Genomic DNA, 22,222 nt, shown 5'->3' on the forward strand with positions numbered 1-22,222 from the left:
ACCCCCTTTATTTTTTGCTGAAACAAAAGAAATAAAAAGAAAAAATGAAGGGGGCTTGTGCGCCCCTTTTATTTTGTAAAGGCGCCTCCCCTTTACGGAATTCTTGGATCCGCCCCTGGAATGGTTTCAAAATTGTAGTCCTAGCATCATGGCCCGTCATCAACATTGAATTACAGAACTAGAGAAGCACTCTGAGAGCACAGACCTCCGCCAAGCAGCTAATTTCCACCAATGATCTTGCTCTTCCATAGAGATCAGTGATTTCCATCCATATGTATGCATGCTGAAAATCGCCCGATTTCCCAAAATAGAAACCTTTTGTTGTGTCATCAATGCCTGCTGGGCAGCGCGCCTCGCCCTGGAGCAGAAACTAGAGCACGCACTCTAGTGTATGCATGAAATCCTCAAAAATATGCAGCTTGAACTCCCAAGTTCATTAACCCTACCTGCCAAATTATCAAAAATCCTTCAAAAAATCCACAAAATTCCCGGATCAATCACTTACAAAATTGAATCATCTGCTACTTGCGTCATTCGTAACCTTTCTTGTAAGTTTCATCCAAATCCGTTCACAACTTTTTGTGACAAACAAACAAACTAACAAACAAACCAACACCGATGAAACCATAACCACATCCCTTGGGGGAGGTAATAAAGGAAAGTTGATTATAGAGCTTGGAAAGCATTCCAGATGAGGATTGGCCTTTTTGCGAGATACCAAGACCCCCCCCCCCCCGACGTTTCGTGCCACGATTCCGCAACGGCAAAAATTTTGCCGCATTGTTTCATGACTTTTTTCGTTGAAGTCTCCCGCATATTTTGAGACCAAATTTGCGATGTCCGGGTACACCGTTCTGAAGTTACGTAATGTTTTTGCATATGCATGTCAACCCAAAAACAAAGAAAACAAGGAATGTTCTGACCTCACCAGAGCCTTCACAATGAACGAGCTAATTGTTGGCATCAAGACAATGAAAAACAACAAAGCAGCTGGTCTTGATGACATCCTGTGTGAACAAGTTAAACACCTAGGACCAGTGGCTCTCAAGTGGCTTCTAGACCTGTTCAACAGCTGTCTGATAACCAACAAGCTACCTAAGATATGGAGGCGGGCAAAGATTGTGGCTATCCTGAAGCCTGGCAAAGATCCTGCCATCCCGAAGAATTTCCGACCCATCTCTCTGCTCTGTCATACATACAAACTGTTTGAGAGACTACTCCTGAATCGCATGGCACCCATTATTGATCAGCAGCTGATCCCTGAGCAAGCGGGTTTCAGACCTGGCCAAGCACAAGCCAACTGCTTAACCTAACCCAATTCATTGAGGATGGTTATGAGAAGGGACTCATAACTGGTGCTGCTTTTGTTGACTTGTCTGCAGCTTACGATACAGTCAGCCACAGAGTACTCGTGCAGAAGCTGTACAAGATTACACATGATGCCAGCCTGACTTCTCTGATCCAAAACATGCTGGAGAACAGACGCTTCTTTGTTGATCTCAGTGGAGATCGAAGCAGATGGCGCAGACAGAAAAATGGGCTTCCGCAAGGCAGCGTTCTTGCTCCACTCTTGTTCAACATTTATACAAATGATCAACCCATCCACCAGAACACCAGGAGCTTCCTGTATGCAGACGACCTGTGCATAGCCTCTCAGTCCCAGTCATTTCTGGATCTCGAAAGAACGCTAAGTGAAGCACTAGAGGGCCTGACCACCTACTATGCTGTAAACCATCTTCGGGCAAATCCAGATAAGACTCAAGTCAGTGCTTTCCATCTCAAGAGTCGTGATGCAAACCGCAAACTGAAGGTCCACTGGTATGGCAAGAGACTAGAACACATAGACAAACCAGTGTATCTAGGAGTCACTCTAGACCGCACTCTCAGTTTCAAGGACCATGTCAGCAAGACAAAGGCAAAGGTGGGAGCCAGGAATAACATCTTGAGAAAGCTGGCAAACTCCAAGTGGGGAACAGACCCAGGAACCATCCGCAGCACTGCCCTCGCCATGTGTTACTCTGCAGCCGAATATGCATGCCCTGTCTGGGGACGTTCCTCACATGCCAAGAAGCTGGACCCTGTTCTAAATACAGCTTGTAGGGCCATCTCTGGTTGTCTCAAGCCTACCCGAATTGATGACCTCTACCTGCTGTGTGGAATTGCCCCTCCTACAGTCAGAAGAGATGTATATTCAAGAGTGGAACGCACAAAACAGGAAGATGACAGTCGCCATCCACTTTTCCAGCATGTTCCTCCACCAAAAAGGCTAAAATCCAGGAGGAGTTTTCTACACTCAGTACAACCCCTGTATGGCAATCCCCAGAGCTGCAGGATAGAAGCCTGGTCAAAACATCTACAGGAGAAACCCCATAACCTCTCTTTTGGAATCCCTCCCAACAGGTGCCAGTGAGCCATGGCAAAATTGGCACTGCCTGAATCGCCTTAGAACTGGAGTTGGGAGATGCAAAGCCCTGATGCAGAAATGGGGATACAACCATGATGGATCCACAGAATGCGACTGCGGGGAGGCTCCCCAGACAATGGAACACCTACTAAACTGAACCCTGCTACCACAACCCTGTACATCACATGATCTCCACGATTACACCCCATGTGCCAGAGCCTGTGTTCTGCAGTGGCTGGGAAAAGTGTAGCGACACGAGAGAAGAAGAACCCAAAAACAGCTCAAATTCATGATATCGTGTGCAAATCCAATGCAAATTGTGTTTTTTGGTTAAATTGATATAGATTAGATTATTTTAACTTTTAACCATTGAAATCAATCAATTCTAATGTAGATAAGCCTGAAAAAGTGCCTGCAACAAATTTTGGCCCAAAAAACAATAGAAAACAAAAGGTCGAAAAACAATAAAATACATAAGAAATTAACAAAACAGTAAAAAACAAAAGAAATTGATTTTGATTGTGCTATTTTTTTACAAGAAAATTGTTTGATGTGTCTTGAGGAATTCTGACACAAAAATTTAGCACTCCTTCAGTCTTTTTAATGGAGTTATAGGTGAAAATATGATTTCATGCATAAATTTGCACAATTAATTCATTAAAAATAGAAAGGCAATATTTTTCTATTGTATGACCGTGTAGTCTTGTATTTGACATCTGGCTCTATCTTTAGGCAAAATTTTGCGGCGATCGCTTGATCGGCTGAGATCTGCGGCCGAGATCTGAAGGGGGGGTCAAATTGACCCCCGCCCCAGTAAAAACTTGGTCTCAAATAGCCCAGTTAACCCGTTGAGGACGAGTCCCGAGTATACTCGGGCAGGTGTCTATGGGAAGTGTGTGTTGTAGCAAAATCAAACCGTCCTCAACGGGTTAAAATAGGGTTAAGAAATGATACAGAGTATCCATTTTAAGAGGAAATCAAAGTATATTAGATGAAAATGGGCATTGGAATGGCTGTGACATCCAAAAAACAAAGTAAAGCAAAGTGATGTGAATAAAAGTTGGGTCCCACCTTTTAGGATTGCTCTGTTTTGGATATCTCAGTCATTTCAAAAGCAATTTTCATCAAATAAATGTGGAATCCCTCTTGTAATTACATGCTCTTTCCTGTTAAATAGTAAAGAGGTTTCTCATTATTCAGCCAGAAAATTTAAGAAAGCTGAAGTTGGGTCTCAATGAAAAATATACGATCCCTTCAATCTGCTGTCAAGCCATATGGCACTTTGCAAGAGCAGTAACTTCTCTCTGCGCATGTGGGTGATGTGTCTGTAAATCTTATGAATTGAATAGATTGTGGTGCATCAAATACAACTGTTAAAGAGTACGCACCCAAGTCAAGTATTCTTCCTTTGTGCTTTTCTGACGTATAAAAGGGAAGTAAGTTGAAGTTTGGACGAGAAGTGTACTACTTGAATGCATACAGGCCATTTGATTTCTGAAACGGTTAATCACACTTTTTCCCCTTCATCTACTGCTCATTGCCAGGTACATGCCTACCACATCATTTTGCTTGCGATAATGGTCGCTGCATCGCTAGCGGCCTCCAGTGTAACTTATTCGATGAATGCGGAGACGGGAGTGATGAAGACGGATGTCGTGAGTTGGTTTTTCGTTGAACAGTATTTCTTAAGAAAAAATTACAATCAGATTTTTGCATTGATAACACCCATTATGATTAAACTGTCTAATTGCTACTTCAGGGTCTTAAAATATAACATCTTAGCTCTATTTTGCAGAAAACCCCATTCAATTTGGTTAAGTGGTCACAGAGAAAAGTGAAATGTTGTAAAGCATGTCATGAGTCTGATTCTTCCAAGTTTAGCACTTCAATGCTTTTGTGTGTGAATACAATAGACAGAACTTGGAGGGAAGAGATTCTTGACATCCTCTACAAAACTCCTCATTTCTCTTTGACCACTGAAGCAAATCGAACGGGGTTTTCTGTAAGATGTGGGCAATGAGTCATAGTTTCACACCCTGAATTTGTTCATGGATTGATTCACTTCTTTTAAAGATATCATTGTGAAGGGTTCCATTGTAATTATTTTTTGGGACATATGGTATTCTGTTAAACATCTCCACAACAAGGTTTTGGTGTCTCTGTGGGAAGACAGTTTTTCATATTCATCGTGCATGTCAGAGATACTGTAAAAGTGGGAATTTTCGCACACTTCGCGTAACCAGAAGCTACATGTGAGCGCTAAAATAAAAGCACGCAAATATTTTTGCATGCCATGTGTTTCAGTAGTCAACGTCCTGATTCTGCAAAATTAAAAACACACGAAATTCATCTTACGCGGCCAAGCATGAAAAATTAGGCACGAAAAAATATCCACTTTTACAGTATACTGTTATCGTGTTGTCTGCAATATTTTATTCTTTAATTCTGAGGACATATGACATCATATCAGTAAATCTGTTTGTATCCCTCTCCCTCAACTATGCACATAGTATCTGTATGTATTTTATGTATATATAAAATGTATTAACCCATTCCCTATGGGAACCTGGCGGCCTGTGTATTAGATCCAGGGGGATTTCGGAAATTGGCATGGAACGTGTTAATGTATGTTTAAAGGAGACCTCTGGATGATCTTCAGACTTTTACATACAGCATATATGAACAACTATAAGTTGGTTATACTGGGTAGTGAGTTTCATCATTTGAAGTGATTGGGTTGAGGAATATGAATTGCAATGTATGAGGATGATGACATGGCAGCCTCACCATAAGAACGCATGAGTTGGGCTCAAGGAAGCAGAACAAAAGAAGAAAGCATGTATAAATTCCACACAGGTGAACTTGAATGTTAAGCATTCGGTATTGTAATGGAATGATTACATTTCCGAAATATATGAGACTCTTATGTCATCATCCTTGTTCGGTGTATTTTGTTTTGGGTTTTTCAGAGTATTGATTTCTATGCTCAGGAGCCACTATAAATTCCAGAAATCTATACATGAAGATGTTGATTTATGTACTACAGGATGTGAAATTTTGAAAATCGTCTGGAATGTCTCTTTAATCTGGAAATTAAAGAACAACAAAATTACCCAGCAATGACTAGGACATGTACAGGATATTTTATTACTAATGGTTAGTATGTACAAGTCTCCCAGTCTGCAATCTATAACAATGAAACCTCTCTGTCTGGAATTTGTTGAAAAGTTCATTAAAAATTGTGTGGTGTCATTGTTGGTGAACTAACTCTCAGAAAAGCAATGTTCATGTGTAGACCCTATACACACACATACAAACTTGTACATGTACAATGTACATTTATATATGATAATGAATAACTTTTATAGCAATGCCTTTCTACACATACACACATGTGTGTTAATGACGGGGGGGGGGGGGGGGGGGGGGGGCTGGTGGGTGAATGGATTTTTTGGGATTTTTCATGGGGGGAGGGCAGTGGGTGTGTAAATATGGTGGATTTATGGATTTTATTTGGTGACCTGCACTCTCTTTCATTACCCTCAGTTGAACTATAGTGCGTTAAAGGTCTATTGAGGTTATGGGTTAAAGGTCTATTGAGGTTTAATATGGGTTAAAGGTCTATTGAGGTTAAGGGTTAAAGGTCTATTGAGGTTATTAAGGGTCATACTGTCACCTGCCCAGAAGGGTCCTACCATGAAATTTAAACCTCCCAAATTGAATGTAGGATTGTGACACATTTAGACGGAGTTTAGAAAGCTTTTTCATCATGGCATAACCATCCTTTCTGGTTATTTTTTGAGGACAAGTCTTCATTGCCCTTTTTGCCAGCTGCAGCTGATGGTACTATACGTGTGTGTAATTATACATGTGAACATCTCTTCTTTAGGTATGTCATTTTCAAAGTGGAATATCTGACTGATTCTTTTTCCTTTTCCACATTGTACTGCCAGGTTTAACTCTTTATGCGCCACACTGTAAACCCCCTGTGTGCCACATTATTCTGACACTGCAGTGGATCTCGAGGCATGCTTTGGAAAAACATTCTGTTTTGCCCTGCTGGACCCGCAATGAGCAAAGTTGTTGAAAAAATCCTAAGCTTTGTTATGCTGTAAATCTTGTGATGAATATGCTACTATTTTTCTTTCAACTAACCAATCCAGTAGCTATATTATTACACAGTAGCTATGCTATTGCACAGGTATGACTTTTGCACACGATGATGTAAACTTAATAGAATTTACACGAAGATCCAACACAGGGAACACCAACTAATATTCAATCACCACACAATGTAAGCTACATGTGAGAGGAACAAAATCGCGAGTGAAGCTTTCATTGTACTGTGGCATTTGGCGATTAATCAATTTGGGTAGGATTGTGCATTTGAGTGAAATATGCAAACTTGGCACGCCATCGACTGAGTCGGGCTTGTGAACATGACACATAAAGAGTAAATATATTGATGCTATTTTCCTCTCCTTTTTTCCCCTCCCTCCCCCCCCCCCCCCCCCCCCCCCCAACTGTCCATTTCATTCTCATGGTAGCATTTGGATGCCCGTCGCCTGATCAGTTTGCCTGCAATCGTAGTGAGGAGTGCATCTTTAGGAGCCAGCGGTGTAATTACATCGCAAACTGCCGGTATGGCGAGGACGAGGAAGGATGCGGTAAGCTGAATTATGTTACAAACCCTGCAGGATGCGACGAAACATTATTTTACCACTTGCCCAATCGGGCAAACAGATTTTCAAATTTACTGCAAAACACTTGCCCACGAACATTAATTTTACTTGTCCAAAAAGAAAGTCCAAAATATAAGGAAATAATATAGGAAATCATGTGTTTGTCAAGGGCTTAATAAAGCACAATCATTTGAGTAAACAGCACACATTGATTCGCAGGCTCACAATGGAGTAACAAGATTGGTCCGATCAAGTGTTGTCATTTCATTACATTGGGACTGCTTCATCTAAGTGTTTGGAAGTTGCTGAAACAAAATATAAAGTGTATTGCACCACTAAACAGCCATTGTCTTTGGGCTTTTGTATGGTTGACTTTATGGATTTGTTAGGGGAATAAGTAAAAAAAAATGGTGGCTTCAAAACTTTTTGCTTGCCCAATTCGGACAAGCATTTGTTCTCATTAATCAAACATACTTGCCCGAATTTGATTTTCACTTGCCCTGGGCAGTCGGGCAAGTGCTTATATGGCACCCTGATGGCCAAGAGTCTGAAGGGAAGAGGACAGAATCTGGCAATATAGCATAGCCAAAAAAGCAGTTATTCTTGATATGTACTGCATTTTGTTGTGAAACATTGAATATTAATTCAGTTTTGATGAGTTTAGTTGCTTAAAAAGGATTTGTGTATATAGAGTGCCTAGAAGGCTTCTACGTGTGTAGTAATGGAGTAACAGTTTTGAAGGCTTGTGCATGTGTAGTAATGGGGTAATGGAGTGTTGACGAGAAGTTGCTTGAATGATTTGTGTGCATAGAGTGCCCAGAAGGCTTCTACGTGTGTAATAATGGAGTAATGGAGTTTTGACGAGTAGTTACTTGAATGATTTGTGTGCATAGAGTGTCCAGAAGGCTTCTACGTGTGTAGTAACGGAGGCTGCATCCCGCCATACTATGTCTGTGATGGTCTGCCTGACTGCTTTGCTGGACAGGATGAGAGGAACTGCAGTGGACAGGGCACAGCAGGTGAGTTTGTGGAGCATTTGCAGGAAATTTCTCCGTGTCTGTAACCGTGACAACTCTGGACAATAGACACAGGACTGCCCAACATGAGTATCTCCTCAAAACAAAAAAATATGATTCTTGGTATCGCCAATGCACAGAAAACCTCTGCGCATGCCGAAGAGTCCTGTCACAGATGCACTGTGGGATTCCTTGATGCCATTGTCGCTTCTGGTTGTCTCGCACATGTCCCAGCTCCCATACGATTCAATGGAGTTATTTGTCTGCTGTGATACTCCTTTTTTCTTGGCTATAATTCAGCTTTAAAAGAGTTGAAAGTTTCTCAATTTTATTGATTTGTGGTCACTAGAGTCATGGTTCACAACTGCAAGGCTTCAATGTGCTGGACACATGATGTAAAGCGAAGAAATCTTCAACAAAAAATACCCCCGGATAAAGACAGAACATGACCTGAGTGCATATGCAACCAAAACTGGGGCAAGTTTGTCCCCTGAACTATCCCATAATGCATCTAAATACACTGCTCTGCGCATGGCCCCTAGGTATTGGTGATACCGAGAATTGTCAAGGAATTCGGCCATTGAAAGTTTTTCTGAAGGACTATGTTGTTTTGACCATCTGATGGAGATCAGACCATTGGGATTGTGGCATATGATATCGATTTAAACTCTTCTACTGCAGTTGATTTGACTTTGACGGTTTGACTATAAATGAATTGAGGCATTCCTGTCATTAACTGTCAATGTTCAGCATGGTATCATAAACATTTTATTGGCAATTCAGTCAGATGAATAAAGCCTTTAATTCCCTTCAATAATGAGATATATTCTAAGGCACCAGTCACATACAAACACAAATCCTTAAGGATCTACACTGTGATCTGGGGAGATCCGGGGAGATCCAGGATAGTTTTGACCTTGACGAAGTGTCGAAAAGTGTTTATATGACTGTACACATGGTATCAACACGGCAGCTACACAGATAAGGCCGGAAGAGCGTGGCGTCTACACGGACAAACACGGCATCTACATGGATCAACATGGCAGCTACATGGCAGCCACACGGACCACCCAGGATAGCTCTGCCAACATGGCAATCCCAGGAAGATGCCGGATGTTTTTGACCTCCAAAAGTTGCCGTGTTGGCCTCTCAAATGTCCCCGGATCTACACGGACATACATGGATGTCCAAGGATGTTCAAGGCGTCAGCACGGATTTCTGCCCGGATCATCCTGGATCAGATCCGGGATGGTCCGGGGTGATCCGGGATGTCTATGTGACTGGGGCATAAGTTTCCTTACTCTTCTTAATTGCAGACTTTTCTCTTCGTTACTGAGACCTCCAGGACAAGAAGTGATCTGTAGGCCCTAAGTGCTCAGTAGCATTCAATGAATTTCATTGCCATAAAAGACGGATTGTTTTTACTTCAGTATACCCTCTGTTTAATTGAATGAACATTGCAATCCTTGTCAGGATACATTAATATAAATCATAAAAAAAAAAAAAAATAGAGTGGACGTGAAGAAATTTAAGCAAACTTACTTTGTTTACTTCTGGTATTACTCGTCTCTCATCTCAGTGACTACTAGTATTACCCTGACTGACACAAGCGTGGTGAATGTGACGTCTCCAAACTTCCCCCGTCCCTACGGCAGGGAATGCTACCATCTGTGGCAGTTCACCGCTCCGCCTGGCCTGGCTGTGCGGTTCCACTTCAGGAGCTTCGAGCTGAGCATCGACTCCTACCTGTCCATCGGCTCTGGGCCTGACCCGGACAACGTCACCTCGATCCTGGCGGACTACCATTACCGGTATCGGCCGCGGGAGCGCGTCGTCCCTGGCAACGAGGCTTGGCTGGAGTTCCACTGTGGGAGCTTTGGTGGCAGCCGGGGATTCCACATCGAGGTTTCTGCTGTAGATCCATCTAGTGAGTGATCATGTTCTCAGCTTGACGTATCGACGTATCCTTAATATTTGCCAAACACATGGAGAGTTCTGAAATAGCTGTGTACTCATACTGTACCGTAGCTTTTTGTTGATGTCTGTTTTTCTTCTAAAGGTATCACACAAATGTATTTCTCTCGCTTGTTTTTCCTTTATACAAAGAGGTAAGAAGGCTTATTTTTATGCCTCCGCAACGAAGTGGCCGGAGGCATTATGTTTTCGGGTCGTCCGTCCGTCCGTCCGTCCGTCTGTCCGTACGTCCGTACGTCCGTACGGGCTCACAGGGTCTAAGGTCAAAGGTCACAGGTTATTTTGTGAAAAAAAATTGAAATTTCATGTTTTTCTCCATATCTCGCAAATGGTTCAAGGTATCTTCATGGAACTTAGTATATATGCTTGTACCGATGGGCAGTGATTATCTAGGGAAGTTGGGGGTCATGGGTCAAAGGTCAGGAGGTCAAAGGTCAAGGTCAACTCCTCAAAATATCACTACTTTCCTTATATTTATGCAATGAATGAAAGGTTTTTAGCTCACCTGAGCCAAAGGCTCAAGTGAGCTATTGCGATCGCCCTTCGTCCGGCGTCCGTCGTGCGTCGTGCGTCGTGCGTCGTGCGTCGTGCGTAAACTTTTACATTTTCATCTTCTTCTTGAAAACCCCAAGACCGATTTTCATCAAACTTGGCAGGTAGCAATCCCTAGGGGGTTAGGAACTCAATTTGTTAAAATGGGCACCATGCCCCACCCAGGGGGCCCCCAGGGGGGCCCAAACCCCCCAAAATTAAGGAATCTGTAAAAATCTTCTTCTCTAGAACCAGAAGTGATAGAACTAAGTTAAATACTATGAGTTAGTACATTGATGACTGTAGTTTCAAGTTTGTTCATGGCAAAATTAGGGGTGCCTCCCCTTGGGACCCAGGGGAGGGGGGTGGGGAGGGGTTCTAATGGGGCCTAAATTGTACATTTTCATCTTCTTCTTGAGAACCGCCATTACCCATTTTCGACCAAACTTGGCAGGTAGCATCCCTAGGGGGTTAGGAACTCAATTTGTTTAAAATGGGCACCATGCCCCACCCAGGGGGCCCCCAGGGGGCCCAAACGCCCCAAACTTAAGGAATATCTGTAAAAATCTTCTTCTCCAGAACCAGAAGTGAGATAGAGCTAAGTTAATACTATGAGTTTGTACATTGATGACTGTAGTTTCAAGTTTGTTCATGGCAGAATCAGGGGTGCCCCCTTGGGACGCAGGGAGGGGGGTGAGGAGGGGTCCTAATGGGGCCTAATTTGTACATTTTTATATTCTTCTTGAGAACCCCATGACCCATTTTCACCAAACTTGGCAGGTAGCATCCCTAGGGAGTTAGGATTTCAATTTCTTAAAATGGGCACCATTCCCCACCCAGGAGCCCCCAGGGGGCCCCAAACCCCCAAAATGAAGGAATCTTAAAAACTCTTCTCTAGAATCAGAAGTTATTAGAGGTAAGATAATACTATGAGTGAGTACATTAATCGACTGTATTTTCAAGTTTGTTCATAGGAGATCAAGGGTGTGCCCCTCTTGGGGGCAGGGGGGGGGGGGGGGGTGGTTGGAAGGTCCAAATGGGGACCTGACATTGTACATTTTCATCTTCTTCCTGAAAACCTCATGATGTATTTTCATCAAACTTGGCAGGTAGCATCCTAGGGGGGTCAGGATCTCAATTTATAAAAAATGGGCACCATGCCCCACCTAGAGGGCCCCAGGGGGCCCCAATCCCCCCCCCCCCTCAAATTAAGGAATCTTAAAAAATTTGGGCCCTTATTGTACAGTTTCATCTTCTACTTGAGAATGCCTGGTCAAATTTTTGGTAGAGCTGTGAATAATTTAGATTAGTGACTGCGTGAAAGGTGAACTTGCGATACTCAGGTGAGCGCTAGACCGCGGGTCTCTTGTTTTTTTTTTAAACTTGATGTATACATGTATTACCCAATATATATTCTGTGGGAAGTTTCTTGCCAAAAGGTCAAAGGTCAAGTGAAAGTGCTGAATTGCACTTTTTCCTCCATATCTCAAAAGTAACTCAAGGTATCATCATGAAACTTACATATTTATGCATGTTCAACCTAACAGTGATTCTCTTTGGAACTGTGAGGTCAAAGGTCAAAGGCCAGGTTTAGATAATGCTACATGAATTTTCCCATTTGATACTGAAATTATACTTTTTCTCAATACCTTGAAAAATTACTCAATGCATAAACTTATAAAAGGGTCAAAAGTCAAGTAAAAATCATCAGTTCCCCAAATACCTGCACTCTGACATTTAATCATTCATCCAATTGAACCTAGTTCTAGGAAAGTGAACATTCAGCACATTTGTGTCAAACCTGTCATTTTAATATTTTGCCAATTGTTTGAAACTGTCATCACACATTGTCAAGACATTGTCTATAGACCTATTAGGAGAACCATGCATTATGGCGGAGGCATATCAGTCGCCGTAGCGATATATCTAGTTTACTAATGCTATCATCTGTCAAAGTACGTGGCATGTGGTTGTTGTCTTTTTTTAGGGAGGAGAATTGGAAATGGGTAACTTTGTTGATTGGAACCATAGGTTTCATGAAACATGAAATGAAAGCAAAATTTGGGCTATATCCATTTTATGTTTGTTGAGATCTCATCACTTAACACTTGTTTGACTCTTCAGATTCATTTTCCTTTTCTGTCTAATAGTGAGCAAGATATAAAAGTGAGATCCCAGAGTACTGTCTCGTCAAACACATTTTGTTTTTTTATGTTTTTACTTGTTTCCTGGTAGTCCCAGCAAGATTGAGGTTTATTTAGTACGTATTTAGACAGGAAAAATTGCAGCCACTTGTGTACTTCTATCTTGATCAAACCATTCAGCTTCTCTCGAAGTGATTCATCCAGAAATCTCTGAGTGGATCAATTATCTTGTGTCCGTATCAGAACATGGCTGTATGATTTGAGTGATACCAAACAGATTACAAAGAGGTTACAAAAGTCCTTACTGCTTCTTGGATTTCCACGGTTCTCCTGCCTCCTTTTCCACAGGTCATGTTCACGTGGAGTGCCAGACCGGAGAGTATCGTTGCACTGACAACTCCTGCATTCCGACCTTTGACCTGTGCAACGGGGTCAAAAATTGCCCCCTGGCTGAAGATGAGAACGAGAACTGCGCCAATTTCTCCCACCGTAAGTGCATCTAGGAGCAGGATCCTTGAAAAGCATGTGATATGTGTACACTGTATTTGAATATTCATGAAGTGTAAATTGTGCCTCATGAATAATGCATGAGGCATTGTTTCGTAACTGATGCCCATTGTATGAGAACCTAGTTCAAAGAGTGGGAGTTCTCGGTACAAGCATGGAGTTATGGCTCCTTCCATCATAAAAAAGGGAAATGCACTCAGGTTCTTTGAGGAATGTATTCTAGATGGAGTAGAATATAATTGCTCCCCCCCCCCCATTTCAAATAGTTGCAGTACTCTTATTTAGAATTTCTACTTCAAGATTCGTCTTTTTTTTTTTCAAGATTAATCAAAAGGTTTGGTTGTGATGCTGAATTAGCTGCTTGTGTTACTCCATAATATTGATGGACAACACCAAAGTGAAACCATGGAGGTGTTTATTGGATGAAATAGAAACAAATTGCTCTCCTGAGAAGTCAGTGGATACCTCCGAGAAGTTATGCTCTTGATCACAAGTGGTACCCAGGTGTTTTGATAGTAGAGCCCATCAGTTATAAAAAACTTGCGCTCTCACAGCAGAAGAAAAGACGTCCCCAGTTAAAATATCTAAAGTGCACCTCAGTCTTCCCATGTAAGCTTATCTTTTCCATTTCGGCACTGTGTGTCGCAGTTATATAAATACAACTAAAAAAAAAGTGATTCCCTCCTAATCTAGATGATGTGGCCTTTCCATGAAAAGTTTTGAGCATAATGATTTAGCGTGGGTGTTGCTACAGCTGTGCATTTACTGACTAGTTTCTGTGTGAAAATGACAGTGATCCGATCTGTTGAGTCTGTTTTAGTTTGAATGTCCAAATATGGCTCTCTAGCAGACCAGATGCAGGAACGTGTATACTGTATACGGCAAATGTTTCGTGAGATTTTTATTTTCGCAAATTTTGTGAGTCATGTGCTATTCGTGAAATCAAAGACACGCGAAAATATTGACTCTGATCCTGATGTGGATGTGACATATGCATGTACATTTCTCCGTTCCGTACAGGACTCCACTATCGCGATTTTAACTGTCGGGAATTCCCGATTCGCAAAATTTAGACTCGCAATATATGGCGTATACAGTAACTGAGATGAAATGGTGATTATTTTTTTTTTCAGTTGAATGTGGAACTCATGACGATGAGTGGCAGTGCAGCTTTTATTGTATACACGGCTACGATCGTTGTGATGGATTCGTAGACTGTATCTTGGATCTTTCAGATGAGCTCAATTGCAGTAAGTTCACTCTGAAAAATTACTTTGACAATCTTCACATTCATGGTCATTGTGCATTATATGCTCAAGCTACTCATAAAGGTAGTCTATTTATATATTTTTATTTAGTAATCATATTGAATAAATTTGATCATGTGGAGTGAATATTACTAATTAATTTTGGACTTTGTCTTTGATGACTATTCCGATACAACTGGATTGATTTGAGATATGTTGAATTCAAATTCATTTGGGATATTTTAGTTGTTTTACATGTGGGGTGAGTGCACACACGGCAAACGTATTGTAAAAAACCGTACAACCAGACATATGGACATCAGCAGGTAGACCTGTGCCCAGCATAACATTTAGACCAGATGAAGACACTGAGAATTTAGTAGGAGACAATGGACCTTGTATCATGTGTGATGCCCAGTCCAGTTTATACACACCTAAAGACCCATTCAGAATAAACTAAGTATTGAGTTCATTTTAAAGGTATAGCATTGTACATGTCTTTCATAAGAAACATTTAAATATGTTGTAGTAATATCAATACATCTGTGTGGCACATTTTCCATACATACATGTTCAAATGCGCTAAATGATAATTCATAATTAATGACATCACATTTTCACATATTAAATAACGAGAAATTGGAACAAGGATTGGTAGGGGGTCATGCATTTTTATGCCTCTGTCACGAAGTGGTGCGGGAGGCATTATGTTTTCGGGTTGTCTGTCCGTCCATACGTACATCTGCATTTGTTTACGTGATAACTCGAGTAATATTGATTGGGAGTTTACCAAACTTGGTCCAAGTATAAACTATGATGGGGCAATTGCTTGATTAGATTTTGGGTGAAATTGGCTGAAGGCTAATGTCAAAGGTCAAGGTCAAATCATGAAATCGTATCTGTTTACGCGATATTCAAGACTGGATGAAGCAAATTTCACCAAACTTTGTTCGAGGATGATGTATGATAGGACAATTACTTGATTAGTTTTTGAGTGAAATCAGACAGAGGTCAAAGGTCAGATATTAAGGTCAAATCCTAGAATTTATCTGTTTACGTGATTACTCTAAAAAGGAAGCAGCTTTCACCAAACTTGGTCCAAGGATGAAGTATGATGGGGCAATTAGTTGAGTATTTTTTTAGTGAAATTGGCAAGAGGTAAAAGGTCAAAAGGTAAAGGTCAAATGCTAAAAATGTTGCCGGCTATTTCCCCCATATCTATGCAATGCCCAAAGGGATTTTCTTGAAACTTAATGTAGACATGTACTATTGCGCAGTGATTCTCGAGAGAGAGTTTCATGTCATAAGGTAAAAGGTCAAAAGGTCAAAGTTCAGGTGAAAATGTTACAATTTCACTTTTTTCACAAATGGTTCAATGTATCTTCATGGAACTTGGTACATATGCATGCATTGACTGGTAGGGATTAGCTAGGGAATTTAGGGGTCACAGTCCATAGTGGGGGTCAAAGGTCAAGGTCAACTCCTTAAAAATTACACTTTTTCAACACCTTGAAAATTATTCAGTGCATAAACTTATATAAGGGTTGGTTAAAAGTCAAGTAAAAATCCTCAATTCCCCAAACACTCATACATGTACCTATGCTCTTAGACAATTAAAGCAAACCTACATAGTTCAAGGAAAGTGAACATTCAAGACATTTCTGACAAACCTGTCATTTCAATGTTTTGCCAGTTATGTGAAACTGTCATCTCATATTGTGAAGACATTTTACTATACACCTATTGGGCGAATCATGCATTGTGGCATACCAGTTGCCATAGCGACATTTCTGGTTTTTGTGTTCTAATTTGATGATGGGGAAAAAGTTAGCTTAAATTTGGAAAACTATTATATTTGATGGAAAAGCCCTCTCAAGATCTATCATAAGATAAGAGTATGAACATTGATTTATGTCAAACAAATATGTGATATCAGAGATCCTTCTAAGAATATTCTTTTATGCTCCTGCTTTTATATTGATACGATTATGAAACATAATTATAAAGTCATGAGCTTTCCTCTTTAAAAAAAATTATAGTTTTTTTGTGATGCTTGATATCTTCAATCGTTTCAATGTCAGATGTATTTTGGAACAGGAAATGTTACATGTAGCCGCTGATTTCAGCGATTGTCTTGTATGTTTGATAGCCTGCAGGCTCGGACAATTTGCATGTGGTTATGGACAATGCATCCCTGGGGCATACAGATGTGATCTCTTCCCAGACTGCCTGGATGGGAGCGATGAGCTGGAGTGTGGCCATGCCAATAATACAGGTGAGTTTTTTGTTTGTTTGTTTGTTTGTTTGTTTGTTTTTGCATAACGTTACAATCATGTACTGTAGTCAGCCATCGGTGACCTCATGGATTGCGGCTTTTGCAACATGCTTTGGGATATGAAAATGAATTCTCACTCTTCATTAACCTGTTGAGAACGAGTCCTGAATATACTCTGTCTATGGGAAATTCTTGTTGTATAGCAAAATCAGTCTGTCCGCAACGGGGTAAGAAATAAAAAAACAAACAAACAAACAAAGAGAAAGCCAAGTATTTTTCTTGGACAACATTTATGGTAATGAAGCCGACACAGTGGGTGTGTCCTGTTGAGGAAGTCAGGTATGAACAAAAAGTGTGAATGAGGGAAAAGCTGTGAGGAAGAAATTTGGTGTGAAAGAGGACTGACTGTATGGGAAGGTGTGAAAAGGGAAAGAGTGTGAATGGAGAATCTGATGTGAAGGAGGAATGAGGGAGGGAAGTACAGGTGAAGTGGGATGTAGGCTAGAGAGGAACTGAGTTGAATGGAACTAGGCATGATGGAAATTGAGGTGAATGGAGAAATAAGATTTAAATTGATTAGGAGAAAATAGAGATAACATTGAAGGATATTCAGGTGAACGGGTTAGGATTGAAAGGGTTTGAGTTAAACATAGGTAAGATTAAATGGAACCGATGTCAGTGGAGATAGGATTGAAAGGGGTTATGGTGAATGGAGTTGGGATTGAAGAGAATTGAGGTTAATAGAGAGGATTGTGTGAATAGGAGATGATTGGAAGGAATTTGAGGTAAACAGAGGTGGGATTGAATGGAATTGATGTCAATGGAGATAGGATTGAAGGGTTTATATTGAATGGAGATGCAATTGAAGAATATTGTGGTAAACAGAGGTGATTGAAGGGAATTTATGTGAATGGAGATAGGATTGCGGCACATAGAGAAAGGATTGAAGGGCGTTCAGGTGAATGGACATAGGATTTAAAGGGATTGTGGTGAATGGAGATGGGATTGAAGGAATCGAGGTGAGGGGAAGTAGAATTGAAGCCAAATGGAGTGAGGAAGGCTTTGGACGTGAAGATGCTCCCACTTCCTCGTTCAGGAAGGAAAACAACTAAAACAAATTAATGTTCAAGTTTTTTTTTAAGTGCTTATTACTGTAGTGAATCTGCAAATAAGCATGTGAGTCCCAATGAACTATTTGTTTGTTTGTTTGTTTGGCCAAACAGTTGAGTTCTGCTATTCCTGGCTTCACTCAGGATGATTTTATCGCACAGATTTACATCATCTCTCTTTAGTAACCTGTTGCAGACTAGTCCCAAATATATTCAGGCAGGTGTCTATGGGAAATGTGTGTTGAGGCAAAATCCTCAACGGGTCAAAAAATCTACATTTCTAAGTCCTCTCTCACATTTTCAAGAAAGAATACTTCTACTCTCACTCACTCTCTCGCTTCTCTGCATCAATATCTCGTATCTCCTCTTCCAACAGTCCTTTTCAGGACTACCACATGGTGAACCGCAAACCCAATATCCGTTATCAACACCACCATGCAAATCTCCTCCTTCAAAGATCATCTTATTAGTCCTTTGTCACTTTTCTTTCTCCCTGCCATTGCTGTGCAGAATTTGTAAGCATCACCGAGGACAATCAGATGGTTAACATCAGTTCGCCAGGCTACCCAGACTACGCCCCAGCTCAGGACTTCATGGTCACCTACGTCACGGTCCCGGAGGGACGGGTGGTCCATGCTACCATCCTAGACTCGGAAATCGCCACCACGGCGAAAATTGTGTTCAGCGATGGCCACGATGACAACAAGATATTCCTCGAGTGGGTGGGTCATGGCTCTGATGTCACCAATGTCACCTCATTCACAAACAGGATGATGATTGAGTTTCACACCGGTTTTGATGGCTATTCTCAATTCTTCATATCATTGTCTTCTGCTATTCCCCCAGGTAAGTCATCTTCAGACACTCCCATTGTTTTTCCCCCCAAGAACCTGGCACAATTTTTCTCCCCCCTCCCCCCAACTTCCCTCCTAGTGATTCTGGAGAGGAGATAGATACCATGTACTGTTGTTATTTTTGCAAAGGTTTAATTTTCCTGAATTTTGCAAGTCACTGTTGGACTGCAAATTTACCAGCACGCAAAAATGTGATCTGCTCTACAGTAATAGCACACTGACGATAACAATGGTGTTTGCAAAAATTTTAATTTGATTTTGTTTAATTTCTACAAGCATAAAGGTTGCATACTTTGATATGTTTAACAACCTTGATAATAAGTGTTTGATCACATTCCACATTCACATATTTTTGACAGTTTGAAAACCAGTTCATCTTTATTGAAGATGTGAGTTTTCTATTGGTATCAAACCTGTCATAATGTAAGAATCAAAAAATCAAAAACTTTGTGAAATGGAAGGTATTAGGGGTTATTAGATTAATTTCCACCATCAGATATAGCAAAAAAGCAAACACCAAAAATCCCCAAAACAAAAACCACACACTCAATCATTTCCAGTGCTACCTCACTGCTACCTTACATTATCTGGAATATTCTTGAAGTTAGGATAAAGAACATTCCAAATTTCCTTGTGTTTTTTTTTTTGGCCCTTTTTTTGTGTGTACAAATGTCTCAAATTCACAAGCGTGGAATCGCCTCTTTTTGAGATCAAACTCTGATATGCTAGAATACAGGTCTATGTAGTCCTTCTTTTGGTTGCTTTCTAACTTCTTCTGCTGAAATCTATGGTATCGTCTATACAGAGCCCACACTGAGGACAGTTTTCTCTTTTACATTCAGAACCAATGTGCACGGAAGAACAGTTTGCCTGCATTGATAGGACATGCATTCCAGAATTCAGGGAATGTGATGGCTATCCTGATTGTGTAAATGGAGAGGATGAGGCTAACTGCAGTGCACAAGGAGGTATGTATCTTTGTTTCACATTCTAGACTGATGATAACGAATTATAATAATATTGTTGTCCTCTTAATCCGACATAGCTTCTTAAGTGTTGCCACACTACTCTACCAAATGGCTCTGCCATCATTCATTATGACACAAGCATTCCTAGATACCCAGTTATATACCTTTATTGAAAGGGAAGTGATGAGTGAAAGTCAAGTTCAGTTATGTAGACACTTTACTGGATTCCATGCAATTGGGATCTTTGATTGGCAGTCCAGCATCTTATCCACAGTGCCAAAGTAGGCCTAGGTATACCACTACCAGACAAGCTAAACATTTTGCTTACTACAAATTATACACCCTGTAGGGAAAAATGGAAGGGGGGAAAAACTTACATGGCAAAACATTTTCATTCGATGTCTATTAGCAGCTATATCTTGATCATGATTTGAAGAGTTTGTTCGCAAAAACCGATAAGTCCATTTTTTAAGATTTTGAAGTGCGGTCTCTGTCATAAAGTACAAAATAATACCTTTTAAATGATATATTGGTCACTATATATAAAGGCACATTTTTGAATTTATGGTCAAAAGAAGCACAAATTTTCTTATTATTCTCCTTATTTTTCTTGACCTTTAATCGCAAATATCTCCATTTGGCCAATATGGTCTTATCGGTTTTTGCAAACAAACTCTTCATTTCATGGTCTGGTACATCTGAATTCATAATGTGAACCACTTCTATGGAAGCCCAAATCATCATGAATGTAGAATCATATTGCATTTCCTTAGTACAATGTGGCATTGAATGTGCTTTATCACTCATGTACTGCTGCGAAAATGTTGTGGAGTTAGATATCCTCTGTTTTCATTCCATAAACCTGTATTTTAATGCCCTCTTTGCATGCCCAACTGGATCATTGGTTTACCTAATTCACAAATTTTGCTTCATTGCACAAACCACACACAAACAGATTTATTTTGATACTGGCCCTGTGCGAGCTGGAAAGCCATAGCCTTAACGTATGATTTTCATTTACATCGCAGCACAGCTTGCAATTACCTCAACAATTTTGCTGTACTGCATTCCTTGCAAAAACACTTCCATTAAAAGTAACAATTCTCTGAAAAACAATGTTTCCCAAGAGCTCTCATATGCATTTTGTACAGCAGATGGCCCTAAACCATAAGTATGCCTGGCATGCTTTTTTTGTGTCACGTAGCAATGTTATGGTAGTCAGACTTTTAAAAGCATCTTCCAGAGAGTAAATTATGTTCTCACTCAGTTTTAAAGCTCTTGTATTATAGAATTTGGCTCATGTGTCTATGATATTTGAGTGTCTGTGTGGAAGATATGCTCTTGATGTTGTTTTTCTGTGTGTGGCATGACATAGCCACGGAAACATTATTTTGGGGAAGAAAAAGAGAATGTGTTAATTTTTTTCCTATAGTTTTCAAGCATTCAACACTGCCGGCGGAACGTTTTCAATAATGGAGTGGGGAGGGGGATGCCACTTCAGGTTTTTATGAGCAAACAAGCAAAAGAAAAAAAGAGGGATTTCAGCACAATTTCTGGTGCTACTTCCGAGTTTCTTCAACTGACAAGCAAAAAAAAAAAAGGTCTTCAGTGCAAAAACATAACCCGAGTGCGCTCACACTTTAAGGTTTTCATCTAATTCTCTCTAGTGCCTCTTACACATTCCGGGGTAAAAAAAGGTGGGGAGCCCAAAGTGGTGACACCTTGTGTATTCCTTTGTAAGGACCCCCCCCCCCCCCCACCCAGCCCCCCCCGATTCCGCCGGCCATGTTCAAACAATAGGTGGTATACATTATCGGAATGAGTTTTGTTAACGTCATACCAGACATTGTAACTGCACTTTGTCTGTCGCATTTAATTTTTCTTAAAAGTAGAAATGAGAATGGGAACCTATGCTGTTTGCGTCTATTGATGATGTATTCATATGTGTGTGTTTGAAACACAGGAACCTGTGCCCCGCATCTTTTCACTTGTAATGATGGTAGATGCATCACTGACTCCTACCGATGTGATGGTTACGATGACTGCGAGAATGCCGAGGATGAAGAACCATCAATGTGCAGCTTGACAACTGATGTGCCATAAACGCGTGGAAAGGGTTTATTGAATTACTAGTCGAGAGATAAATTGGGATATTGGAAGATACATGTGTACTATGTTTTTGGATTTAAAAAAAAAAATCTTTTTCTGTGTTTCATAACCTTTTGGTCTAAATTGCTATCTGGCATAAGCCCGAATGTTAGATATAATATTCCAAACTGTGTCTGTAATTTTTCATCGTAGTCCAAGTCCTAGTCAAATGTCCTCACCGTAATCTCGAGCGTCTGTTCAAATCGTAGTGTTAGTTGCTGTCGTCATGAGAGATAAACCAAAGCAGATTAGACATACTCATAATGTACCAATACAACTGCATCCTGTAAAGTCATGTTTTGTGTATTATTTTAATGATATGTGACCCGCTACAACAAAAGGATCCAAAAGTCAGGAGAGGAC

At 40.7% G+C, this 22,222-nt stretch overlaps 1 protein-coding gene across 1 annotated transcript in view; it reads left to right on the forward strand.

The window, feature by feature from the left end:
- The window catches only part of LOC139738450 (uncharacterized), an 89,102-nt gene extending 67,288 nt beyond the window's left edge, over positions 1-21,814 (forward strand). The window contains exons 34-46 of the mRNA XM_071649074.1: positions 904-1,140; positions 1,383-2,096; positions 3,949-4,059; positions 4,915-4,919; positions 6,978-7,071; positions 7,980-8,105; positions 9,682-10,029; positions 13,100-13,240; positions 14,392-14,508; positions 16,655-16,780; positions 18,400-18,735; positions 19,586-19,711; positions 21,675-21,814. Coding sequence (XP_071505175.1) covers positions 904-1,140; positions 1,383-2,096; positions 3,949-4,059; positions 4,915-4,919; positions 6,978-7,071; positions 7,980-8,105; positions 9,682-10,029; positions 13,100-13,240; positions 14,392-14,508; positions 16,655-16,780; positions 18,400-18,735; positions 19,586-19,711; positions 21,675-21,814 — 2,621 coding nt within the window. The remainder of the gene's footprint in view (positions 1-903; positions 1,141-1,382; positions 2,097-3,948; positions 4,060-4,914; positions 4,920-6,977; positions 7,072-7,979; positions 8,106-9,681; positions 10,030-13,099; positions 13,241-14,391; positions 14,509-16,654; positions 16,781-18,399; positions 18,736-19,585; positions 19,712-21,674) is intronic.
- The last annotated feature ends 408 nt before the right edge of the window (positions 21,815-22,222 follow it).

Source organism: Diadema antillarum, unplaced genomic scaffold, assembly GCF_040938485.1.
Source record: "Diadema antillarum isolate AM-2024a unplaced genomic scaffold, OU_Dant_1.0 seq00000743_RagTag, whole genome shotgun sequence".
NCBI classification, from domain to species: domain Eukaryota; kingdom Metazoa; phylum Echinodermata; class Echinoidea; order Diadematoida; family Diadematidae; genus Diadema; species Diadema antillarum.